The following is a 20,584-nucleotide window of genomic DNA, read 5'->3' on the forward strand; positions in this document are numbered from 1 at the left end:
AATATAAATATTAGGAATTCAATTTTTAGTAACTCCCTGACACTTCCTTTAGAATTGTGTTGGTTTTGTTATGTTTTATTTGTATTTTGTTTTAATTTTCTCTTTTAAATCAAAGGCATGTTGTTGAAATTTTTAGTTATTTGGTATCTTAATCCGTAGGGTTCAGTATTCAAGGATAAATAACAGAAGGGCTGGCAAAAATGGTGTCACTAGTAACAACCTGTCACATAACAATTTCCTTACTTTGAATCATGGAGAAATAGTCAATATCCTAACTACCTTTAAACCACTAATTGTTTTAGGTAAAAATTATCACATTTAGCTGAAAAGTGGATTGTTTGGAACTAATAAATTTCACTTCATTGATAAAGCATCAGGCCCTGTATATTGGCATTTATCTTTGACAGTCAACAAGCCATTTCACGAAATGAAAGATTATTATATTTATGTATGCATGCATGTATTAGGTACTTATATATTTAAAAAAATTTTTTGGAAATAATTATAGATTCACAGATAGTTGCAAAGAAAGATATGGGAGGTCCCCTGCACCCTTTATCCAACTTCCCCCCATGTTAACATCTTATATAACTATAGTTCAATATCAAAACCAGAATGTAAATCATAGAGCTTATTCAGATTTTGCCAGTTATACATGCATTTATTGTGTGTGTGTGTGTCTGTGCAGTTCTATGCAATTTTATCACATGTATAGCTTCATATAATCACCACCAAAATCAAGAGGCTTATCTGTACCACAAGATTCTCTTGTGTTACCCTTGATTATTGTATTTTAAAGGGACCTGAGGGGTCATCTACTCTAACCTACTTATAATGGAATGGGGACTGATTTGCCACAGGTCCATGGGTTAGATCATGATTGAACTCCTAGTCGAATTTCAGAATGCTATGTCCTATCCTAGACCAGTTTCAGGCATCCCATCGTACATTCTCAATTTTATAAAGCAGACAGTTGTTCTACAAGTTGGAAGATAAAAGAACTGAAGCAAACACAAGTTTCAAAGTAAATGTGTTCATCACAATTCTAGATTTTTTAAAAAATCTGATATTCTAATTCTATTACTGGATGCATAATGGGTTAAAGGAACATTAACCGTCAATATAAGCATTAGATTGATGTTTCAGACAAAGCATGTATATGTTGGAAGTAGTCTGTGTTGCTTTATAGGCACTCAACATGGTTGTAAGAGGGAGAAGGTAGGTAGTAAAGTATCCCAGAGATTTAGCTACAAATTGTGTAATTCATACTCTCCACCCAAAGAATTGAATGTCTTCTCCCTTCCATTCACACACAAATGCCCCAGATAATTTAACAATTCTTTTCCCTTTCCAGTTTACCCTTTAATTTCATTACCTCTTATAAAACTGTTGTGGTGAGGCTTAGGGGGGGATTTGGGAATTGGGGGTCACAGGATGTGATTTGACCCACACACCTGTTCCATATCCACTTTGGAACCATTTTAGATGCTACTCACTTTGGGAATGAATCTGGTTATAGAGGAGTAGGATAGAAATTATTTGGAAAGAGTGTAGGACCAAAGACTTTTCTACTATATCAGCATCATAGAAATTAGAGATGTAAAAGACCCATTAGCTGATTTGCCCTATTTCCATGGAAATTGCTGCGAATGTTTTTTCAGAGACCGAATGTATTTTTGTTTAAAATAAATGGGAACTCAATGTAGATTCTTGTTAGAGCTTGAAACTGCTGATTGTTGTTTTCTGGTTTGTTTTTCTTTTTAGATCTACTTGACAGTTTGCATAGCTAATTACTGTGTTCTCATTTGTTTAATTCCAGCACTGCTGTAGGCTTTTTAGAATGGGGGAGCACTACTGTAGTTTTACAGTATGTCAACTAGCTGTTAAAACAAGGAGTGTAAGGGACAGAGAGAATGATTGTGTGTGTGTGTGTGTGTGTGTGTGTGTGTGTGTGTGTGTGTGTGTGTGTTTTGGAAGATGGGTCAAAGTTATAGCAGCAAAGTGAATTTTAAATAACTGCCAGGCTTTGGTAGCTAATTAGATGGAAAAAGCCTTGAAATTTGAAGAGAATTTGTTAAGAATTATTTCTTATATCAAATAGATAACTTTAAAAGTTTCCAATTTTAGTGTTCTGTAGGTTCCATTTATGGGAGGAAAGTGTTTTTGTCAAGAATCACTGCTTTTATTGGCAATGAATCATGAGTTCGTTGTGAGGGTTTTGGAATTTAGAAGCATCAACTGAACCATTTAAGAGCAATTAAGATAGTGATGGTTCAAATGAGATAAAATTACTTCCTTTGTATGTCTTTTTGTTGTTGGTGGTGGTGGTGTCACTTTCTGGGAGTAGGGGCATTTGATTTAATGACTAGAATTACACATTTTAATCTTCTTTCCTGCATTATAGGATGGGACCTTTTTAAAAAGATCCTCCACATTTCATTAGACTGAAAGTTTGCTTTAACTGACCATCCCTAAATAATTATCATGCTTCTTTAAGGATACATCCATTTTGAATGAGGACATTAATTTGAAATTCAGTAGAAAAATTTTATAGCTATTTCATATTGGGAGTGCAACTCTTTGTTTGTAACAATGGCAAAAATGATTATTGTTGAATTTATGTATACAGCTTCCCTTAGAGCAGCCAAACTGGTGAGATTGGCTAGCTAAGAGTAGATAATGAATGACTAGATCTCCACATTTGCATAGATAGATAGATAGGTAGAATTTTGTAGTTTCTGATTGCTATAAGCAACAGAGACAGTTATTTCTAAACCTTTCAAGACACGATGAATGGCAAACATTGTGTGCCTAGTAATTTGAACCTCCACATATGAACTCGGTTGAATGCTTGAGAGCTAAGATGAAACTCATACACATTCTTGCAAGCCATTGCCATGGCAACATACTTAAAATTTCCAAGGTCTGTCTCCCTCGAGTTTGCACCTGCAGTTACCTTATTGTGAAACAAAAAGAAGGCTTTCCAACTTGAAAATGCTTTGGAATGGTTGGGAGTATGTTTTGAAATAAAGTGAAGTTTAAAAGTTGAAAACCAAAATAGAACATTCAGGGAGAAAGTACATTTGCATTCTTCATGCAATATTTAGTTTTTTTCCCCTCCTACTTCACAGTATTATTCTAGGCAAGGGCAAATGTGGATAGTCAACCTATTGTGGTTATTAGGATGTTGGGTTTTGCCCACTTTAACAACAAATGTGCTGCCTCCCAGTAGGCTAGAGGTAACACACGTGTGTGTCTTATGTAATAACGAAGGTGAGAAGAGCTAAGATTTATTTAGTGTTTATTATGCACCAGGTTGACGAAAAATTAATTGGTCAAAAATGATTTAAGAAGAAATGGAAATTTTTATTTGAGCCAAATTTGAGGATTATAACCCGGGAAGAGCATCTCAGAAAGCTCTGAGAACTGTCCCATTGGTTAGAAATCAAGGCACCGTTATATAATTTTTTTGAGACAGGACTGTACATCAAATGATGTATTGATGACAGTTTACATAATTCAGATCTAAGCGTCATCGTGGTGGGTCATGTGACCCCTTAGAAGATCAAGAAGGAATGCCATCTTTTAAGGAGTTGTCGTGTTGATGCTAGGAGAATGTTTCTGGTTATGGTTGAGCAGGTATTTTTGCTCACATGGGGGGTTTGGTCGACGCATAATGCAGACACACAAAGCACAGTGTGGGGAGAGAGGAGGCCAAAGGGCAGAGAAGATTTTTTGTTTAAATTTCTCTTGTCTTGCCATAAAAATATAACTTTTATTTCACAACCAGGAATAGTGCTAAGTACTTCATTGATCATGATTATCTTAATTCTTACAACTACACTGCCAAGATTGGTACTGCATCCTTCCCATTTTATAAATGAGAGGTTAAGTAGGTCACCCAAGTTCTAATAACTCCAGATTTAAACTTGGGTCTAAGTCTAATATCCATGCACAGAGTCACTGGGGAGCAGTACTAGCATTCCTCAATTTCTCAAGTGAAAAGCTGGTCGTGGGAAACCAGAAAAGGGGCTACCAGATCTCCCTCTCTACTCAGGATACACTGAGTGAATCACTCACTCTGGATAAATGTAGTTGAACCCTTGCATGTCAGCATCAGGTTCTACCTTTAAGTACAAGCCAGCGTACCCCCACTCCATCTTTTCAGGAAGCAAGGAGGTCAAAGATAATAAGGCAGCCACTTTCCTTACTACATTGCTCATCTCCCTCCCTGCAAACTCAGAAGAACACCAAGGAAGCTTGGCTTCTATTTGACTAAATGTTAGAAAATAGAGATTCAGGTATTTGGAGTCTAGTTCCAGTCGAGTTTCTTGGAATTAATGAAGAAAAGCCTATTTGAGAATTATCATAGTAAAAATATTACTGGGTGCTAACTTACCAATAAATGCACTACCTTCAAAAGGAACTTTGCATTTTGAGGAAACTAACAAGTCTTGTGTATTTTAAGCCATAAGCCTTGACTCTGAAGCACCTGGGCTGTTTTGTTTGAGAGCCTCTGTGACCCTGTTTCTAAGATAGTTAGAGAACATTGGTTATCTGATTGTCTAGATTTCCAGCTCAAAGCAGATATGAAGGAGCAAGTTAGAAAACAGAAACGGGCCTCTATAAAGCCTGACAGTGATAGACAAAAGAGAAAAACTAATAAGAGTGCACATCAACTAAAAAGTAGAAGAGTAGTTTGAGGACCTGTGGAGCAGGGCAGGGATACTATTCTCTTTGGCATCTGAGGTCACTGATGCTCCTAACAGCGTTACGAAACCATCAAGAGAAGCTTGTCTTTCTGTTTACGTGATGGCACTTAAATGATACCAAAAGTTCTCATAATGACAAGTGACATTTTTTGGTGAATAGAAGGCTTAATTCTTGTTCTTAATCAGCAGGCATTCCAGTAATGAGGATGAAGAGAAGGTTAAGGGATTGCAGAGGTGTGTGGGGGAGGAAAAGGGCTCATCCAGGTGGAGAGGCATGATAGCAACTTTCGAGGAAACACATCAGAATTGAGAGGAGCTGATTGTAAATGCAAGGCGGAAGAGAGAAAAGCTATCCAAAAGACGACACGGTTAATCACTCGAAGATCTCAGGGAAGAGTTTAGACACAGATGCCATCTGATGAAGTGTGCACGAAAAGGCAGACTCTCTCATGAGGCTCCCAGTCCTCAATAGAAGACAGTTAACAAAAGTCTCCTTCAGCATCTGAATGTGCATTCTTCAGGTGGTCCTTAGTGGGCTTTGCAGGAGCTACTGAGTGATCACCAGTCTGGCAGCTCCAGGGGACGTCAGAAGGCCGCATTCCCTGGGATTTTTCAAAGGCCTTGCTTAAAGTTTTCAATGAAACCTAGGGAAGAATTGAAAAAGACAAATCATGTTTGAGAAACTTGGGAAAAGTGACATATTAATCCTGCCTTTCTTTTTGTCTTGCCTACACCCAAATATGAAACTGAAGGAGTTGGGTGCCAACTGGATGGAGGGCCAGGAGACCACAATCTATTCCTGAGCTGGACACTGTCGGTGCAGTGATATGATACTGCACTCCTGACTGTGCCAACTTAGGGTTTCCCTCTCTTGACTAGAAGGGAACTGGAACAAATAACTCAAGTCTCCAAACTCTGAAAACAGTAGGATTTGATAAATGCTTGGTTACATCATGCAGCTAGGGAGAAGAGAAGAGAAGCCCCTTGGCTTTTCAATACACTGGTAGTTATGATGTTTTTTGAGGTGTTTTAAAAAGAGCTCTCACTTCAAATATGTAATTTACTCTGTTTATAGGATGTTTAAACAGAAGTGTGAATTGAAGCCAGGAAATTATACTTCCTTTGTGAAGGGAATGTCTGTGTCTGAAGAGCACAGAAATCCAGGGCTAGGATAAACTTCTCTTCCCATGTTGCAAGGAGAGCAAAGTGAGAATGTGTACAGAGCCAGCTGTGTCTACATAGTAAATACTCTCGACAACGTCTTCTAAGTGCCAGCCATTGTGCTAGACAGTGTGCCTATCTAGCCCTAGAGAATTTCATCCTCATAAAAATTCAAAATAGATGTAAATAACTTCATTTTTACATAGGAAGAAACCTAAAGAAGCTAGATAATTTGCCCAACATCAACAGCTAATAAGTGGCAGAGCTGAGATTTCAGCCCAGTCTATCTAGCTCTAATACCCATGCTCCTTCTATGCTCAGGGGTAAAGAAAGGATTTTCTGCTCATAGATGGCCTCCATTTGTCGTACACCTGAAGTTCTCCAAGCAATTCAAGGGAGGGAAGTCTGGTTCCATATTATATTCCTCTTCTGTATAACCCCTTATTAATCAAAAATATTCAATAAATGATTGTGAATGGATGAATGAATTAATGAATGAGTGAATGCATGGGAGAATCAATCAAAAGATACAAATTTCGTGTGCGTTCTGTCCTGCACTTAAGTCTTGTTATGAATTTGATGGCTGGTCTCAGCCAGCCCTTATCTTCATGCAATTTATTTCAGGAAGAAGATAAAAGTTTCATCCTGTAGTTAGATTTTGAAGGAAAACATTATAAAGGCATAGTTTCCTTATAAACCAATGAAAGTATTTACAAGTAAGACTATGGCAGTAGAGTTCAGGGGAGACTGGAAGAGTTGGGGGTATATTATACAGGAAAAAAAACCCAGAATGGCAGTCAACTATTTTTTTCTTTTTCTCGGTCCTTTCTCTGAGGCAGGCTATATCTTATTGCTTTCTCAACAGACAGGGATGCTTCATAAAAGCAGGCAGACCAACTTATTGCAAGACATTTTTAGCTTTTCCTTCCTTCTAGCTTTTAGTCATTCTCTCTTTGCAGTTAAAGATAATGTCACTTTTTGCTATTTCTCTACCATAAATTTCCAGCCATGAGGTATAATGTAAAAACCAGTTACAAAGTTTCATTGTCACTTCTAGAGATGTTAGAAGGCAGATAAAATCTTTGAAAAAATGTGATTTTTGCCACAATTCTCATCTCCCACTCTTAGGAGTTGTACTCCTGGAAAATAATCTATACTTGCTCACTCTTATTTTGAGATTTAAAGAGCTGTTATAAATGAGCAATTGTGGCAAACATACACCTAGATGTAGTGAACTTAGAGAGGATGACCATCAGGAATAAGATTATTTGAAATGATTCTACCAATGCAAGTGTCATGTATAATATAGCTTCTGTTTTTTAAGTCAAGATGAATCCTTCACTCAACTTTATTAATTCTATTTTCACAATCATACTTATTTTCATCAAGTGCTTTTATTGAAATTACAGATACTTAAAGAAGATAAGCCAGGTTTTAGAGCCTGATAGCATTTTTTTCTATCTTTATTGACATATAATTGACAAATTTAAATTGTTTAAGGTTGATGTTTTGATACACACATACATTGTGAAATAATCACCACAATCAATGGTGATGACATTTTAAATCAACTGTTGAACTGTGATAGATGTGATAGATGTTCGAGGGCTATAAAACACAGACATAAATTCTGTCCCACAGAAGTACATGAAATAAAACATACACCTACGCAGTTCCCAAACTTTTAGATGTAAATATAATTTGGAAAGGCACACACCTCTACTGTTCTAATGCACTAAGAAATATCGCTCAGTGTCTTACGAGAGTTAATTCGCGTATTATTAATCCATATAGGGAACACGACCATGGGCAATGTTTTGTTATAACTACAAATACAACCACTATAATAAGAAGCATTGTGCTGCATGGATCACACCTAGAATCAGCCTCCTCTTCTTCTCCCCTCAGCTCCCCTCCCTACTTCTCCTTCTCCTTCTCTCTGTCTGTTTCTCTGTCTGTCTGTCTCTCTCTCTCTCCTTTAATTAGCAGTGTTTGCTACGTGATCTCTTTTTTCTTATTTTCTGTTCATTTAAATGCTCTAGATATAATAGGGCATGATTTAGAGTAAACTCTGGATGCGGGCATAAAATAAATCAAGTTGTCACAATCTTCCAAGCCTCAGGAAAGTGAATAAGGAGGAGAATTTTGAGAGAACTCCAGTAGCCCTGCGTCTGTGCAGTAACTCTCCCGGAGCGCTGACATGGAGAGGGAATCACAGTGCCAGACGTGGATTGGCACTGCCCATCTTGTAGGTTACCAGTGAGACTGAAACATGGGCACTCAATAAGCAATGCTGAAGTGAATCATATCCTGATGTAAGAGAGATCTTCCCAAGAATAGCAACATTTATGTGAGGGGCCAGTTGGAGTGAGGGATACAGATCCTATTCAACTGAGGGGACAGGAGGATTTCAAGACATAAAAATGAAATATATTCAGTTGAGTGGATATTTGGCTGCCCTCTTTAGGCACTCCCCAGAACTGTTCTTCATATTGTCATGTGAGGAACAAAGATAATTCTGTATTAGTTGTAATAATAACATATAAACATTGCTGTGTGAGAACTTTCATATTTACAGAGTGCTTTCACACATATCAAAATGGATCCCCATAATACCCCTATGAGATAGAGAAGTTATTTTGTCATATACAAATGATTATATATATACATTTAGTCACATATATAGTATATATATACATGCATAGTATATATGTTTGCCTATATAGTATATATATTCTTATGTACTGTTGAGAACACAGAAATCATTTCAAGATGATACATATTACTTATGAGATCCAGATTGAGACTTGATATATATTTTCCATTATTGATCAGCATGCAGCAAATTAAACTGAAGTGGTTCAACCGTACAACATTCCAAATATGTATTAAGGAACCAAAGTACTCAACATAAGGAATGAAATAGTCAGATATGAAAGCTTGGAGTTCCAGTTTAACTATAACCAGCAAGGATTGGATCTCTTAGTGCATGAACAAAATAACATTATAACATTTAAGTGAGATCACATTTACTCTCAATCACTCCTCGATAGAAACACTCATAGAGGTGCTGCTCAGATATTGGCAAGATATTGGTATAGAACCTTGCATATATTCAACAAATGGGTCCAAAAAAAAATCAGGAAACCAACTCTCTGGCAACCTCATCAACATCATTTCCAACCACATCCCTAATTCTTGTTGAACCAGACTCCAAGCGTTGTGTGGGATGGAAGTTCTCACATATCTCCAAGTTAAAGCTCTATCAAGGGGACATTGGTCATGGTCCTGCCCAGTAGAAAAGAAGTGTTTGGGATAACTAGCTGCCTGTGGCTCCTTGTGATCAATGAATGCATGTCTAGACTGTACCTGGAGAAACCACAGTATTATTAATTAATGGTCACCTCCACTTAACTTATCCCCAAGGTGTATTAAGATAATTTGACAAAACCCTAATGATGGTTGTGTGAGAGAGACAAAGCTGAATATCTCATTAGCACTTACGTCGTGAAAACAGAAGTTAATAAGAGAGACCTTGGAAGTTTTCATCAGTGCATTAATGAGAAGAGAGACAAAAGAGTTCATTGAGTTAATTTTGTAGCCAGCGTGGCCTGCAGTGTTCTAAGTCAAGGGGAAAAATAGGAAAAGATTCAATAATCTACATTTTCTTTCTGTCCCCAAGAATTTAGTTATGCATTTTTGTGCAGAGATGAGAGACAAGATGTTTAAGGTCTTTAAAAAAAATAAGTTAAGAAAAGATTACCACACGTAAATAAAGAACTTTCTGGGTTTACTCCATTTCAAAGTAACTGCAATTCTGTCAATATTTGAATTTTTGTAACTGGAGTAAAAAATTAAACTCTAACATTCATTTTGTTCTGTTTTTAGTGCAACTTAATGTGCTGCCATATCAAGTGGTAGAACAGCTGTGGATATGTCTCCTCATATCTGTGTGTGTTTTCTTCATGATAATTTTAGTGGTTACTTATCTAAAAGCCAATACTCTCCTTTGCCACCTTTTAACTTATTTTAAATTTATTTCATTATGTATCTTTATAATCACATGAAATCCTTTAAAGAACAAAATGGTTTGGGATGGATGGATAGATGAATGGGAGGATGGATGGATGGATAGAAGTCACCCGGGATGAGAGACAATCACAATCTACTGGAGGTCGGGATAATCTCATAGCTTTGCCATTAATTAGCAGTATAATTGTGGTCAAACAAAAACACTTAAATTTCTAGCTTCAGTTTCCTGATGTGTAAAATGAAGAGCTTAGACTAATGATCACTAGGGTCTGGCTCAGTACAAGAAGATATATGACTGCTTGACTAAAACATGATTCCATTTCCTAACATGTTAGATGCCAACAATGAAAGCTTGGATTTTGGAGGCATGTTGTTGAAACTATCCATCGTTGGCATTTTACAATAATAAAATGTTTTGGCCTCATTACCAATAAGGATTTTCAGTTCAACCTGTGTGACTAATTAGTCCATTCAGTCACAATAGTTACACTAAAGATTCATATTGACACAGCTAGAAACCTAGATTAGCATTGTAAACATCTGTCAGTATTTATTTAATTTGGAAATGGCCAAACCCATTTCAGAAAGGGCTTTGTTCAAAAACAAAACAAACAGAGAGGGAGCACGTTCAATCACATGCATATTCTAGTTTCCCTTTCAGCATCTCCACATCACTACCAGCATTCTTTGGAGGTCTTACACTCCCAAATTCTAACTCATGAGAATCCAAGAGAATAGATATTCCAAAGCCTCCCTGAAAATTTAAACTTCACTTTAGCTTTTTCTTTGGCCAGCTCTCCTATTTGCTTTGGCTAAAAATGGAAATGCAGTATGAGCATAGAGGTCATTTAGTAGCTCAAAGAAAGATAAGAATTTATCTTTTTTAAAAAAAGATAAATTTAATTTCAAGCTTCCTGACACCAGGTTTTTATTTTGCAGGTTTACTCTTTTGCATAACTTTGCAAAAATATGTTTTTGTTTCATTAAGCAGGAATTCAGTTCATTTCTTTCTCTCATAATTTCATTTTTCTGTGGCATTATTTCCATATCCCTATCTTCCTGTTAGAGTTTTTCCTGTTAGGATGACCACTATCAAATGCATATGAAAATGCATGTTAGAATGAGTAAGATATTTGTGACCTCTTTACATGGTGAGTTTTTCTATCCAACTCACTTGCACTGTTCTGAAACCATTGCATACATTTTAAACAGTTAGGAAAATTCTGAAGAAAATTGAATGGCTTTCAAGTCTGTCTTTTTCCAAGCAGACAGCTGATTTCTGGTCACTTGTTGTAATAACCTAAGGCATCAACTGAGGGAAAAAAACATTAAAGAAATATGAAAGCTGGCCGTTTTCAGGGATATTTCAGTTTTGCCCTAAATATTCATGAATGCCAACGTTCAAACATTCAAATTGGGTAAATGAGTATACAAATGGGTATTTTTTTGAGCAGGCACTTAACTGTAACACTCAGAATAATAGCACCTCCACCTGCATTCTGCATAAGTGTGTCGTTGGTGAATATTTAATGAAGTAGTAGATATGGGAGCACTGTTAAATTTCAATCAAAATAAGCTATTAGAATTGATTTTGTTATTTGTATTAATGAGGGATTTGTTCTTCTGCTTTAGAATAGAATGGGCACAATAAGTTATTTGCAGGTAGGAATCACGATTTGTGCCTTGTTAGGTAGTGACCATATTTTGTGCCCACCAGAAAATGCTATGGATAGATGAGTGACTAATTTGTTGGTGACTAATTGATCTTCATATTCTTTGTTACTCATATGCTGGAGCTAAAATTCATCCTTCATGTATTGGATCTCAGTTTTTTATTTTTATTTTTATTAGATTAGTGAGCATGGGACTGATATCTTTATGTGGCATCTGCTATTCAGAGAAACAAATGACAAATAAGAACCAAAAGCTTCACTGAGACAATGGAAACTACCATAGAATCTATGCAAAGTCTCTAAATTCCTTCTACATTTTTAATAGGATTAACTAAAATTACCAATTTGACATATTTGTTTAGTGATTTGATTTGATCAAATTGACCCACTGTCTGGGAATTCTATATATGTATTACAATTGGGTTATTTTTTTGCAGTTTTTCCTTTTGGTGAAAATTGTGACTTCCCTACCTCCTAGAAACTTCTTGCCCCATAGGTTATCAGTGCAATGGTTCAGACCCAGCTTGAGGAATTTGTGTCACTAATTGTGAATCCTGGTATTTTTTTTTTTTTTCAAGAAAACACATCTGGCAATAAATCTGATAAGGAAGACTATCAGATTTAGTGCTGAAAGGCAGACGTCAATGTTCTCTCTCTTCCAGAGCAGCTTCACTTAGACAAAAGTATCAGAACAAGTGTCCGTCAATTAGCCAAACATATCACATGTCAGCTAGCACCATACTCAGTCCATCAGTTGTCTCAAGCAGCTCAGTATAAATGTCCATCACAGCAGTGAGAGACTAGGCTAAATACTGTTACACGAGTGACCACCATTGCTTGAGACAATTATTTTTTTACATTGTATTTGGATGTAGAGCTGGATAGACTGTTGCTGTTTAGAAACAAAGTTTCAATCGAAATTTTAGAGTAAATCAAGAATTTCTTTGTGGGCATCAGATTCATAATGGACATCCTTTTGCACAGTTGGAATATGTTCTTTTTCTCACAAAGCAGATTTGTCCTGGTAGAGTTTTCTTGTGGGTCTTTTCATCAGAATTTACCAGTCTTCAGCAAAGCTGTTTACCATGAGGAATAAGGTCTAGGAATTCTAGCCTTAGCAGGATATAATATTACGGACTAAGTTTATCTATCCTCTCATCATGTCTTTTTAGCACACAGATATGCAATTGTGCTATATTCAAAAAAGTGAATATGCAGCAAATTCTACCATTAAAGGTGGTGGTGGGGAAAAAGGCTCTCTGTAGAACAAAAATACATCAGTGTTTCTTTACTTTCTAACCCACCAAGTGGTCTCTGCCTAATAACCCTGGACATTAAAAAAACTGGTCTAACTTCTTACTGTACATTAAGAACATCCTTTCTCCCCCATTCTGATTAAATTTCCCTACCCTATACAGGTTGGCGTTTATCCATATAACATGTGAATTAAGTTTCAGTGCCTTTATTTCCTGAATTGTGTGCAAATCATTTTTTTCCCCTAAAGGTAAGGAGACCTAAGCAGTTTCAGTAGACATTCTGAACAAGAACAGGTGTTTGCCATGAAAATGTCCAGACCACTCTGAATTAGGGAAGATCAGCATGCACTTTGACCTGTGAGTGGTTGAATGCAGTTAGGGACCCTTATCTAAATGGACGGTTATGTAAAGCTAATGCTTTTGCTCGATCACTATTCTGTCTCCTTCAGCAGGTTGTCTCTTTTCTGAAAAAGGTTATAAACATCAGGGAAAAGTATACTGAAGAATAGAATTGATTAATGTGACATATTTGAGTTTCTTCAACAGCATGTCATAGGGAGGCAGTTCCAAACACAGTGAATTAAATTTAAATTACACAGCTTTGGCTAGAAAATTGTTTCGTTAATTTAGCCTCTGAAATGAAGTGAAATTTGATTTTTCTCCCTATACTTGAGCCACTTCTTGATTTTTCATACAGTGATGATTTCTATCAAGGCATGTTTTCACAAGACTATTGCTGGATTTTAATTTCTGAGAGAAAAATATGAAAAAATGTGTATTCATTTTATCAGTAAAAGTGCATTAAAAACTAAAATATAGTTGTACAATAGGGTCGAATTTGTACAGTGATATTTTTCCTACTGTAAAAGGCTATAGGAGGTACTGTTTGTTGTATGGCATCTTTTGTTATTTTAGGTACTGTGTTTTGTGAAAGATAACACTGAGAACATTCTAACACTTTCTGTTTGCTGTGGAATTGTTCGGAAAGGCTGTTGAATTTAAAAATTAGGTCAACTTTTAAAACAAAATTTAACTTTGCAGCCTAAATAACTTAGTCTGCATGAAACGCTACACTGAGTTACACATTTCTAGTCCGTGAATTTCTTTTAGGAAGCAACCTTTATTATTTATATTCGATGTTTGACTTCTAATTCAGAATTTGAACCTAGGCAGCAAAAGATGGAAACTTAGTTCAACAAAGTACCCATAGAGCTACTGTATTTTGATATAAAAGCTAACATGAGATCTAAAGTTGAGAATAATTCACATGTACAACTTCCAGTTTCATGTCTAAAATTATATTATTTATAAATATAGTGCAAAAATATTAAATTGGTGTTCCATTCGTGAAACAACAATAATGTTGGTAGTATCACAACTTTTATAAATATTTAAAAGGTGGTCCTGTTCTAGGTACTTTTCATGTACTAATGTAATCTTTACAACAACAGTGACTATGCTCTCCATTTTTTTCAGATGAGAAAAACAAGGTACAGAACAGTTTTGAAGCTTTTAGAGCAGAGTTTCTCAACTTCTGCACTATTGTCATTTGGGTCAGATCACTCTTTGTTGTGGGAAGGCTGTCACGGACGTTTTAGGATTTTTTAGCAGCATCCGTGGTGTCCACTCTTTAGACGTCAATAGTAGCTCACCTACTCCCACCCCAACCCAGCTGAGACAAGTAAAATGTCTCCAGACATTGCCAGATGTCTTCCCAGGTGGAGGAGGGGAGAGGGGACAACATCACTGCCAGGGTGAGAAGAACTAGATTAAAGAATTTATCCACATCCTCCTTCCCACCTCCACCAAGAACAAAAATTCCTCAAGGAAAATGAGAAATTCTCTTGTAACCATGAAATTAACTTTAAAAAATATCCCCTGTGGTTTTCAAACAAAGGTAGCTTTCCACTTGAAGTTGGCTTTTAAAAAACAGATTATCAGCTCTGGGGCGAATTGGAACAGTTGACCTGCCAGACCTCATAATCCAATAACTTGTTATTATCAAGTCAGTTTGGATGTTATCCTGCAAGATGTGCTCGTGCCAGAAGGAGGATGGATTCTTGCCTTCTAAAGCTCACTGTAATGAATGATACCTACGTGACCATCACACCAATTGCTAGTGGCTATCACTGGCGTTAACAGTTACAATTCCAGGAAAACTGGTATTTGAACTTCTTTTAAAATGGCAGCAGCAAAATAAATGAATTCAGTCTCCCAACTGTGTTAGAAGAATTAAGAGCAGAATAACATGAAACCATCTCAAAATACTATTAAATGCTTGCATTTATTTAGTTATATTGTGAAGCACTAGCATCTGGACAAATTCTTTATTCTTGATTAATTAAAGACCTTGTACGTGAAACATTTGTGAGCCTAATTTTGCCACAAACGTGCATCATCGCTTGTCTCCACTTTTCAAAATAACGCAATTCTCTTAACATTTTATATATTTATACTTTACCCTCTGACTATTAGACACTCCCTTAATAAAAGTATATCATATATCTGAGTTTTCTTTAATTTAAGACCCTTATTATTGTAATTCTACTTTTCAATAAGGACTTCATCAGTGTGGCAGTTCTGAGTATCATCTAAACAATTATAATCTCCTTAATCCTTAGCCGATGTAATGAGATATTTTCCTTCTTGTACCTTGAATTCTCTCTGTATTACCTTAGCATTAGCCAAATCTGATGCAAACCTTCACAGTTTCCATGCAATATCTGTGCTGAGTTTATTGCTGCTTATAAGCGGTAGTAAAGAACAACCTTTGATGCTTGTAAATGTGTTGATTATGTGACTAACTGCTAGGTTTTACACACTCTGCTTTTTATTACAGTGACGGTTATCTTCTTTGCTGTAAGTGCAATGAAGCAACTAGAATGTCAAAAAGAAAACTGTCACCTCTATCCTATTTGCTGTAAAATATCATCCCCCCAATACACTCTTCATTTATTCTAAAACCTTAATGATGGAAAGGACAATGGGGAAACAATACCTGCTATCTGAATATTACAAAGATGAGAACTTTATAATGAGCTTGAAAGCTCAACACAAATTTTAAAAAATACCTTCAATGGACTATATTTGCTTCCCTTTTTGCATCAGTGAAAGATATTCTCTGTTTAATCTGTGTTTCCTAATAAAGACAAGCTATATCTCAAAGATACATCAAATTCTACCTGGTCATGAATATAAAAGGTTATATAGTTGTTCTGCTTTTAGGAAGCCAAGCACAAGTACTGCATAAAGCCTACTGATGCAAACCTTGTAGCACTCCAGGGCTGTAATAAATTTCAAATCATCTGTTTCTGCCAGGCTGTTTTAAACCTCTGTCTGCTCCTGTGTGAAGCTTCCTTGTGCAGTTAAAAGGATGGGTATCTATAAGTTGGCTACCACCGTTTCCATATCCTCATGTAAAATAAGCTAGAATCAAGTTTTCACAATACGCCAATTCTTCTATGAGGGATCTAAAATAAGTTGAAGAATGTAAGCTCTGTGTCCTCGGGAAGGGAGATAATTGAGTTTGGTTTCTTGATCTGTCAGGTAAACACAAGTGGTGTTTTACTGGTCCACAAGACAAAGATGAAAAGATCTGTTAGGTCCCTTTAAATTAATCTACTGACTGTGATTCTTTTACAGACCACAGATGACATCCTTGTGGCCTCAGCGGAGTGTCCCAGCGATGATGAGGACATTGACCCCTGTGAGCCGAGCTCAGGTGGGTTAGGTTAGTCGACTTTTTTTCTTACTTTCTTTGCTTTACTGTAAATCTTTGTTGCATGCTGTAGTCCCTAGAAGATCTTTGCATTTATGTCTAGAAGTCCACCCTATGAAAAAATGCCTCATTGTGAGGTAAGAGCTCTTACTTTTTACGTGGGTACATTTCCCCACATTTATTGAAAAAAATAATTTTTAAAACAAACCCCACCAAGATTATGTATTCCAGAAAAAGCAGTGGGGGACAGCACACAAGGCTGGTACCTTACTGTTCACATTCCATTAGCTCATGATATAATTTTCAGTATAACCATATACGGGGATCTTTCTTGGGTCACCCATAATAAAATTAAAAAGTTTAAAAATTGCATTGCATTTTGGAAAATTATTTGACCTTTCTACTGACAAAAAGTCCCCACCCCTCACTCTGCCAGCAAATTATCTTAAGTGATAAATTTCTGAATTTCAGAAGTGACAGTATTATGGCAATAGTAAAACAAACAGCAGGTACAGTCAGTCCTTGATTCATTTAATAGAGAAATGTTTGAGTCTTCCAATGTCTCCCTAAAATTCAAGTTGATGTGTTTTAACTCTAGGTGATGCATAGTTTTTTCTCCTTCTTTGTGATATGGTGTGACTAACACATCAATACTGCTTTCCTGCAGCCCTGTACCATCAAGCAGTGGCTGTGGACCCTGAAAATGAATGGATCAGAGCCTGGGTTTGATTCCAAATATTCGTAATACCAAGAATTAGGGTCATTTCCATTAGTTTCCTTTGTAAGCAGTGTTTCTTAAAATTCAGTAATTGTCTTGTTTAGGTTAACAAAACCATTGGGGTAGATACGGACTAACCACTACTGGATAACTCATGACCTCTGTAGATGTCACCTATAACCACAGGAGAACTTCATGTCACAGTAAAATAACTAATCTGGGATTCTTGTGAAGAACATCATTTTAATCTACTCGTTCTGATATTTGGATAAAAAATGGTTCAGGATGCATATCTTACATCTCCTTTTGAATATCACTTCCACCCCCGTCCCCCCACTGATTATAGCTACTTACTCTCAGCACTTAGAGCAGCTACTGAGTGCCATTGAGGAGCAGAAGCTCAGCTGTCAACTTTCAGCAGGAGAAGGTTTGGGAGGTCCATCCTGGTTGTCTTCTCATGTTTCTTTCTCTCACCTCCACCCCACATATCAAAATTCTCAGGCTCCAGAGCCATCTTTCATACACAGTTATTAGAAGGTGATCTGATATAATCTGATGATCATCCATCGATTCCTCCAGTTTCTTGATCTCTACACCATTCCCTTTTGGTTGTCTAGACAGATGTGGTCCCTTCATGATACCATCCTGGACCACTTTGTCAAAATCCTGCTTTTGTCTTCATTGGTATTCTCATTCTCTCTGTGTTAGTCAAAAAGGAAAAAAAAAAAAAGTTACTGCCTTTTTGTCCATGACATCAGTCCATCTATTTGCCTTGTCCCTCCCTCAAATTTCTCCTTTCCCCATTTCTCCTATTCTCACGTGCCCAACCATGACTGTCTTTTTCGTAGCTTCTCTAAGATCTTCCAGCATGGATCATTCATAACTGGGGTCTGGTGTTTGTTATACATTGATATGTGTGTGTGTCTATATTTGTATTTATATTTGCTTTTGTTTTCCCAGTTAGCATGAGAGCAGTTGATACTTTTTCAGTTTTTTCCACTCTATTAACACAGTGCTGAAAACAGTATAGGTTCTTACTAATTATAGTACTGGCTGGTTTTCCTCTGGGCTGAATCCTTCTTCTGCTGTCTGAGTGGAGGCTATCATCCTCTTTATATAGAGTCCTCACTTTGAGTACCTAGCAGCTCCAGTGTAAGAAGTCTAATTGCACTTAAAATTGTCACCTTTTTTTCCTTCTTGAGCACAGTTAAATGATCCAGTTCTTCTAGCCATTGCTTCTAGGTCTTACTAACCATTCCTTATAGACTAGTTTACTGTCTCTCCCCTTCTCTGGGGACGCCGGCCCTAAGTACAGGATGGTGTGGGTGGGTAAAGAGGAGAGAAAGAAAGAGAAAGATTACTTTTTTTTTTTTTTTTTTTACCATTTTGACATCCTCCTCTCCTTTTTATTCACCTGGCTTTGTTAAATATTATAACACCATGGAAAGTGAGGGGCAGCTTGTTAATAACCACGCTCCAGATATCCTCTCTGCCTCTTTTCTTTACTAATTTATCACTTATCTGAAAGAATCGTATTTACTTTTCTATTTGTTACTTGTGTATTAACATATAGCTTGCATCCCCTCCGCGCAAGAAGAAAAGCTCCGTGAAGCAGGAACTCTGTTTGTGTTGTTCCACACAAGATTTGTTGCATGAATTTTAATTTTGTTCCACAGCCCCAAAGTCTGCTGTCTGATATGCAAGACACAGCAGCTACTGACCCCATCTGATGACAGCTACAACACTCTTGTACCAAGGCTAGTTTAACTTCTCATCCTCAGTGTTTCTTTCCTTCCTCTCTAGTTTCCAATTCATCAATTCCTCCTAAGGCTTAAACTTCAGATTCTGTTGCTTTAATGGCATCTTCCACTGTAGGCTTTTCTTGTGATCTTACCTCCCCTAGATGGTATCTTGATAGTGTAGTCCATGAATGGTTTCCCTTTCTATATTACATTCTGTAAGCGTGATCTCTTTTCTACATTGGATTTTTCTATCCAATTCCCTATAATTTTTTTTCATGCCCATCTTTAATAATTCATGCAGTGTTGCTCTTTTGGCATAATTGGCTCTGTTTGTGTGACAACTTCCTGTGAAATTCTTAGTTCATATGATTTTTTTTTTCCTATTTTCCAACTGTTTTTTTGCAGTTGAAGAGTCGTTTTTGTTATCCTCTTATAACCTGAATATTGTTTTCTGCTAGGATAGCCCTCCTCTAGGTCTTTGTTTCTTAATGCACTATGTACTTGTTCTCTTAAATAGCTTTTTTCATACTTGCTTTGTGTCTTGAACACAAATATAAAATAACATGATCAAAAATTGCAGTCGCTAATGTTATTAGACTTTGGATACTGTTAGATATATCTCGATAAAAATCATGATAGATATCAGCAGGATGTATTTTGGGAAACTGACTTTTTAGGAAAGTAATATATTGGGTTAAATATTTAGAACTGGATATGCCTACTATACACTTTTGCTACTCCTTAAGCAAGTGAAAGCAGATATTTTTGTAAAGAGATGCATAATTACTTTTACAGGTAGATTGCCCAAATCTTCTGTGTATTTCACACTAATGTCTCTCAGTCTCCCTGAATATTTACATATGAAGTTTCTCTAATCACCGTGACCCAAAACTCTTCCAAAAATAATTTCTTCTTCTCTGAAAATGTGCTATGCTTATCACTTAGGTGCTTTCCTAAGGCTATTAATGAATCAAACAGGAAAAATCTGGTATCTTCTTGAACACAAGTAACTTAATACCTTTTATGAAGTGCTTGATAAATTTGAATTGCCATGTAATTCCACCCAGATCTCTTAACGAAGAGGGACATTATATATTTGGTGGATTGTCAGTTTCACCATTGACTGAATAGTGTTGAGAACTATTGTGCACCCACTGCTCTGTTAAACTCTTGGAGAAAAAAATAGAAACTGCACCTTCGGTTCCATTTTACAAAAGGACATCTTTCATTCTACCCCAGATGCTTTTTCTACCTCAGATGCTTTTTTTTTTTTTTTTTTCTACCCCATAAAGCTATTCTTTATGATGAACAGGTTCTTTATCTTTGACATTAAAATATCACCTGTTTTTCAGGTTGTTACAAGAATTAAAACTAATATATGTAAGGCATCTACTGCAATGCCTGGCATAAAGTAGAGCATAAATGGTGGCTTTTCTGCTTCCTAATTCAGTTATATGAAAAAGAATATTCAAGCTATTTTTCCCTTTTACATAATGCTGTTACTTTTCCTGGCTGAACATGGGTGGGCAACTGATGAAACCACTCAGGCCTCCTGATGGGAACTGGACATGT

At 36.5% G+C, this 20,584-nt stretch overlaps 1 protein-coding gene across 28 annotated transcripts in view; it reads left to right on the top strand.

The window, feature by feature from the left end:
* The window catches only part of NRXN1 (neurexin 1), a 1,113,486-nt gene that overhangs the window by 1,071,875 nt on the left and 21,027 nt on the right, over positions 1 to 20,584 (top strand). For 16 of the 28 annotated variants that reach the window (XM_082357957.1, XM_082357954.1, XM_082357978.1 and 13 more), the window contains one exon: positions 16,477 to 16,564. In XM_082357957.1, the coding sequence (XP_082214083.1) occupies positions 16,477 to 16,564 (88 nt within the window). The remainder of the gene's footprint in view (positions 1 to 16,476; positions 16,565 to 20,584) is intronic. The other 12 variants (XM_082357959.1, XM_082357962.1, XM_082357964.1 and 9 more) reach the window with 1 other exon arrangement.

The sequence above is a fragment of the Balaenoptera borealis genome (assembly GCF_965194805.1).
Source record: "Balaenoptera borealis genome assembly, chromosome: 15".
In the NCBI taxonomy this organism is placed as follows: domain Eukaryota; kingdom Metazoa; phylum Chordata; class Mammalia; order Artiodactyla; family Balaenopteridae; genus Balaenoptera; species Balaenoptera borealis.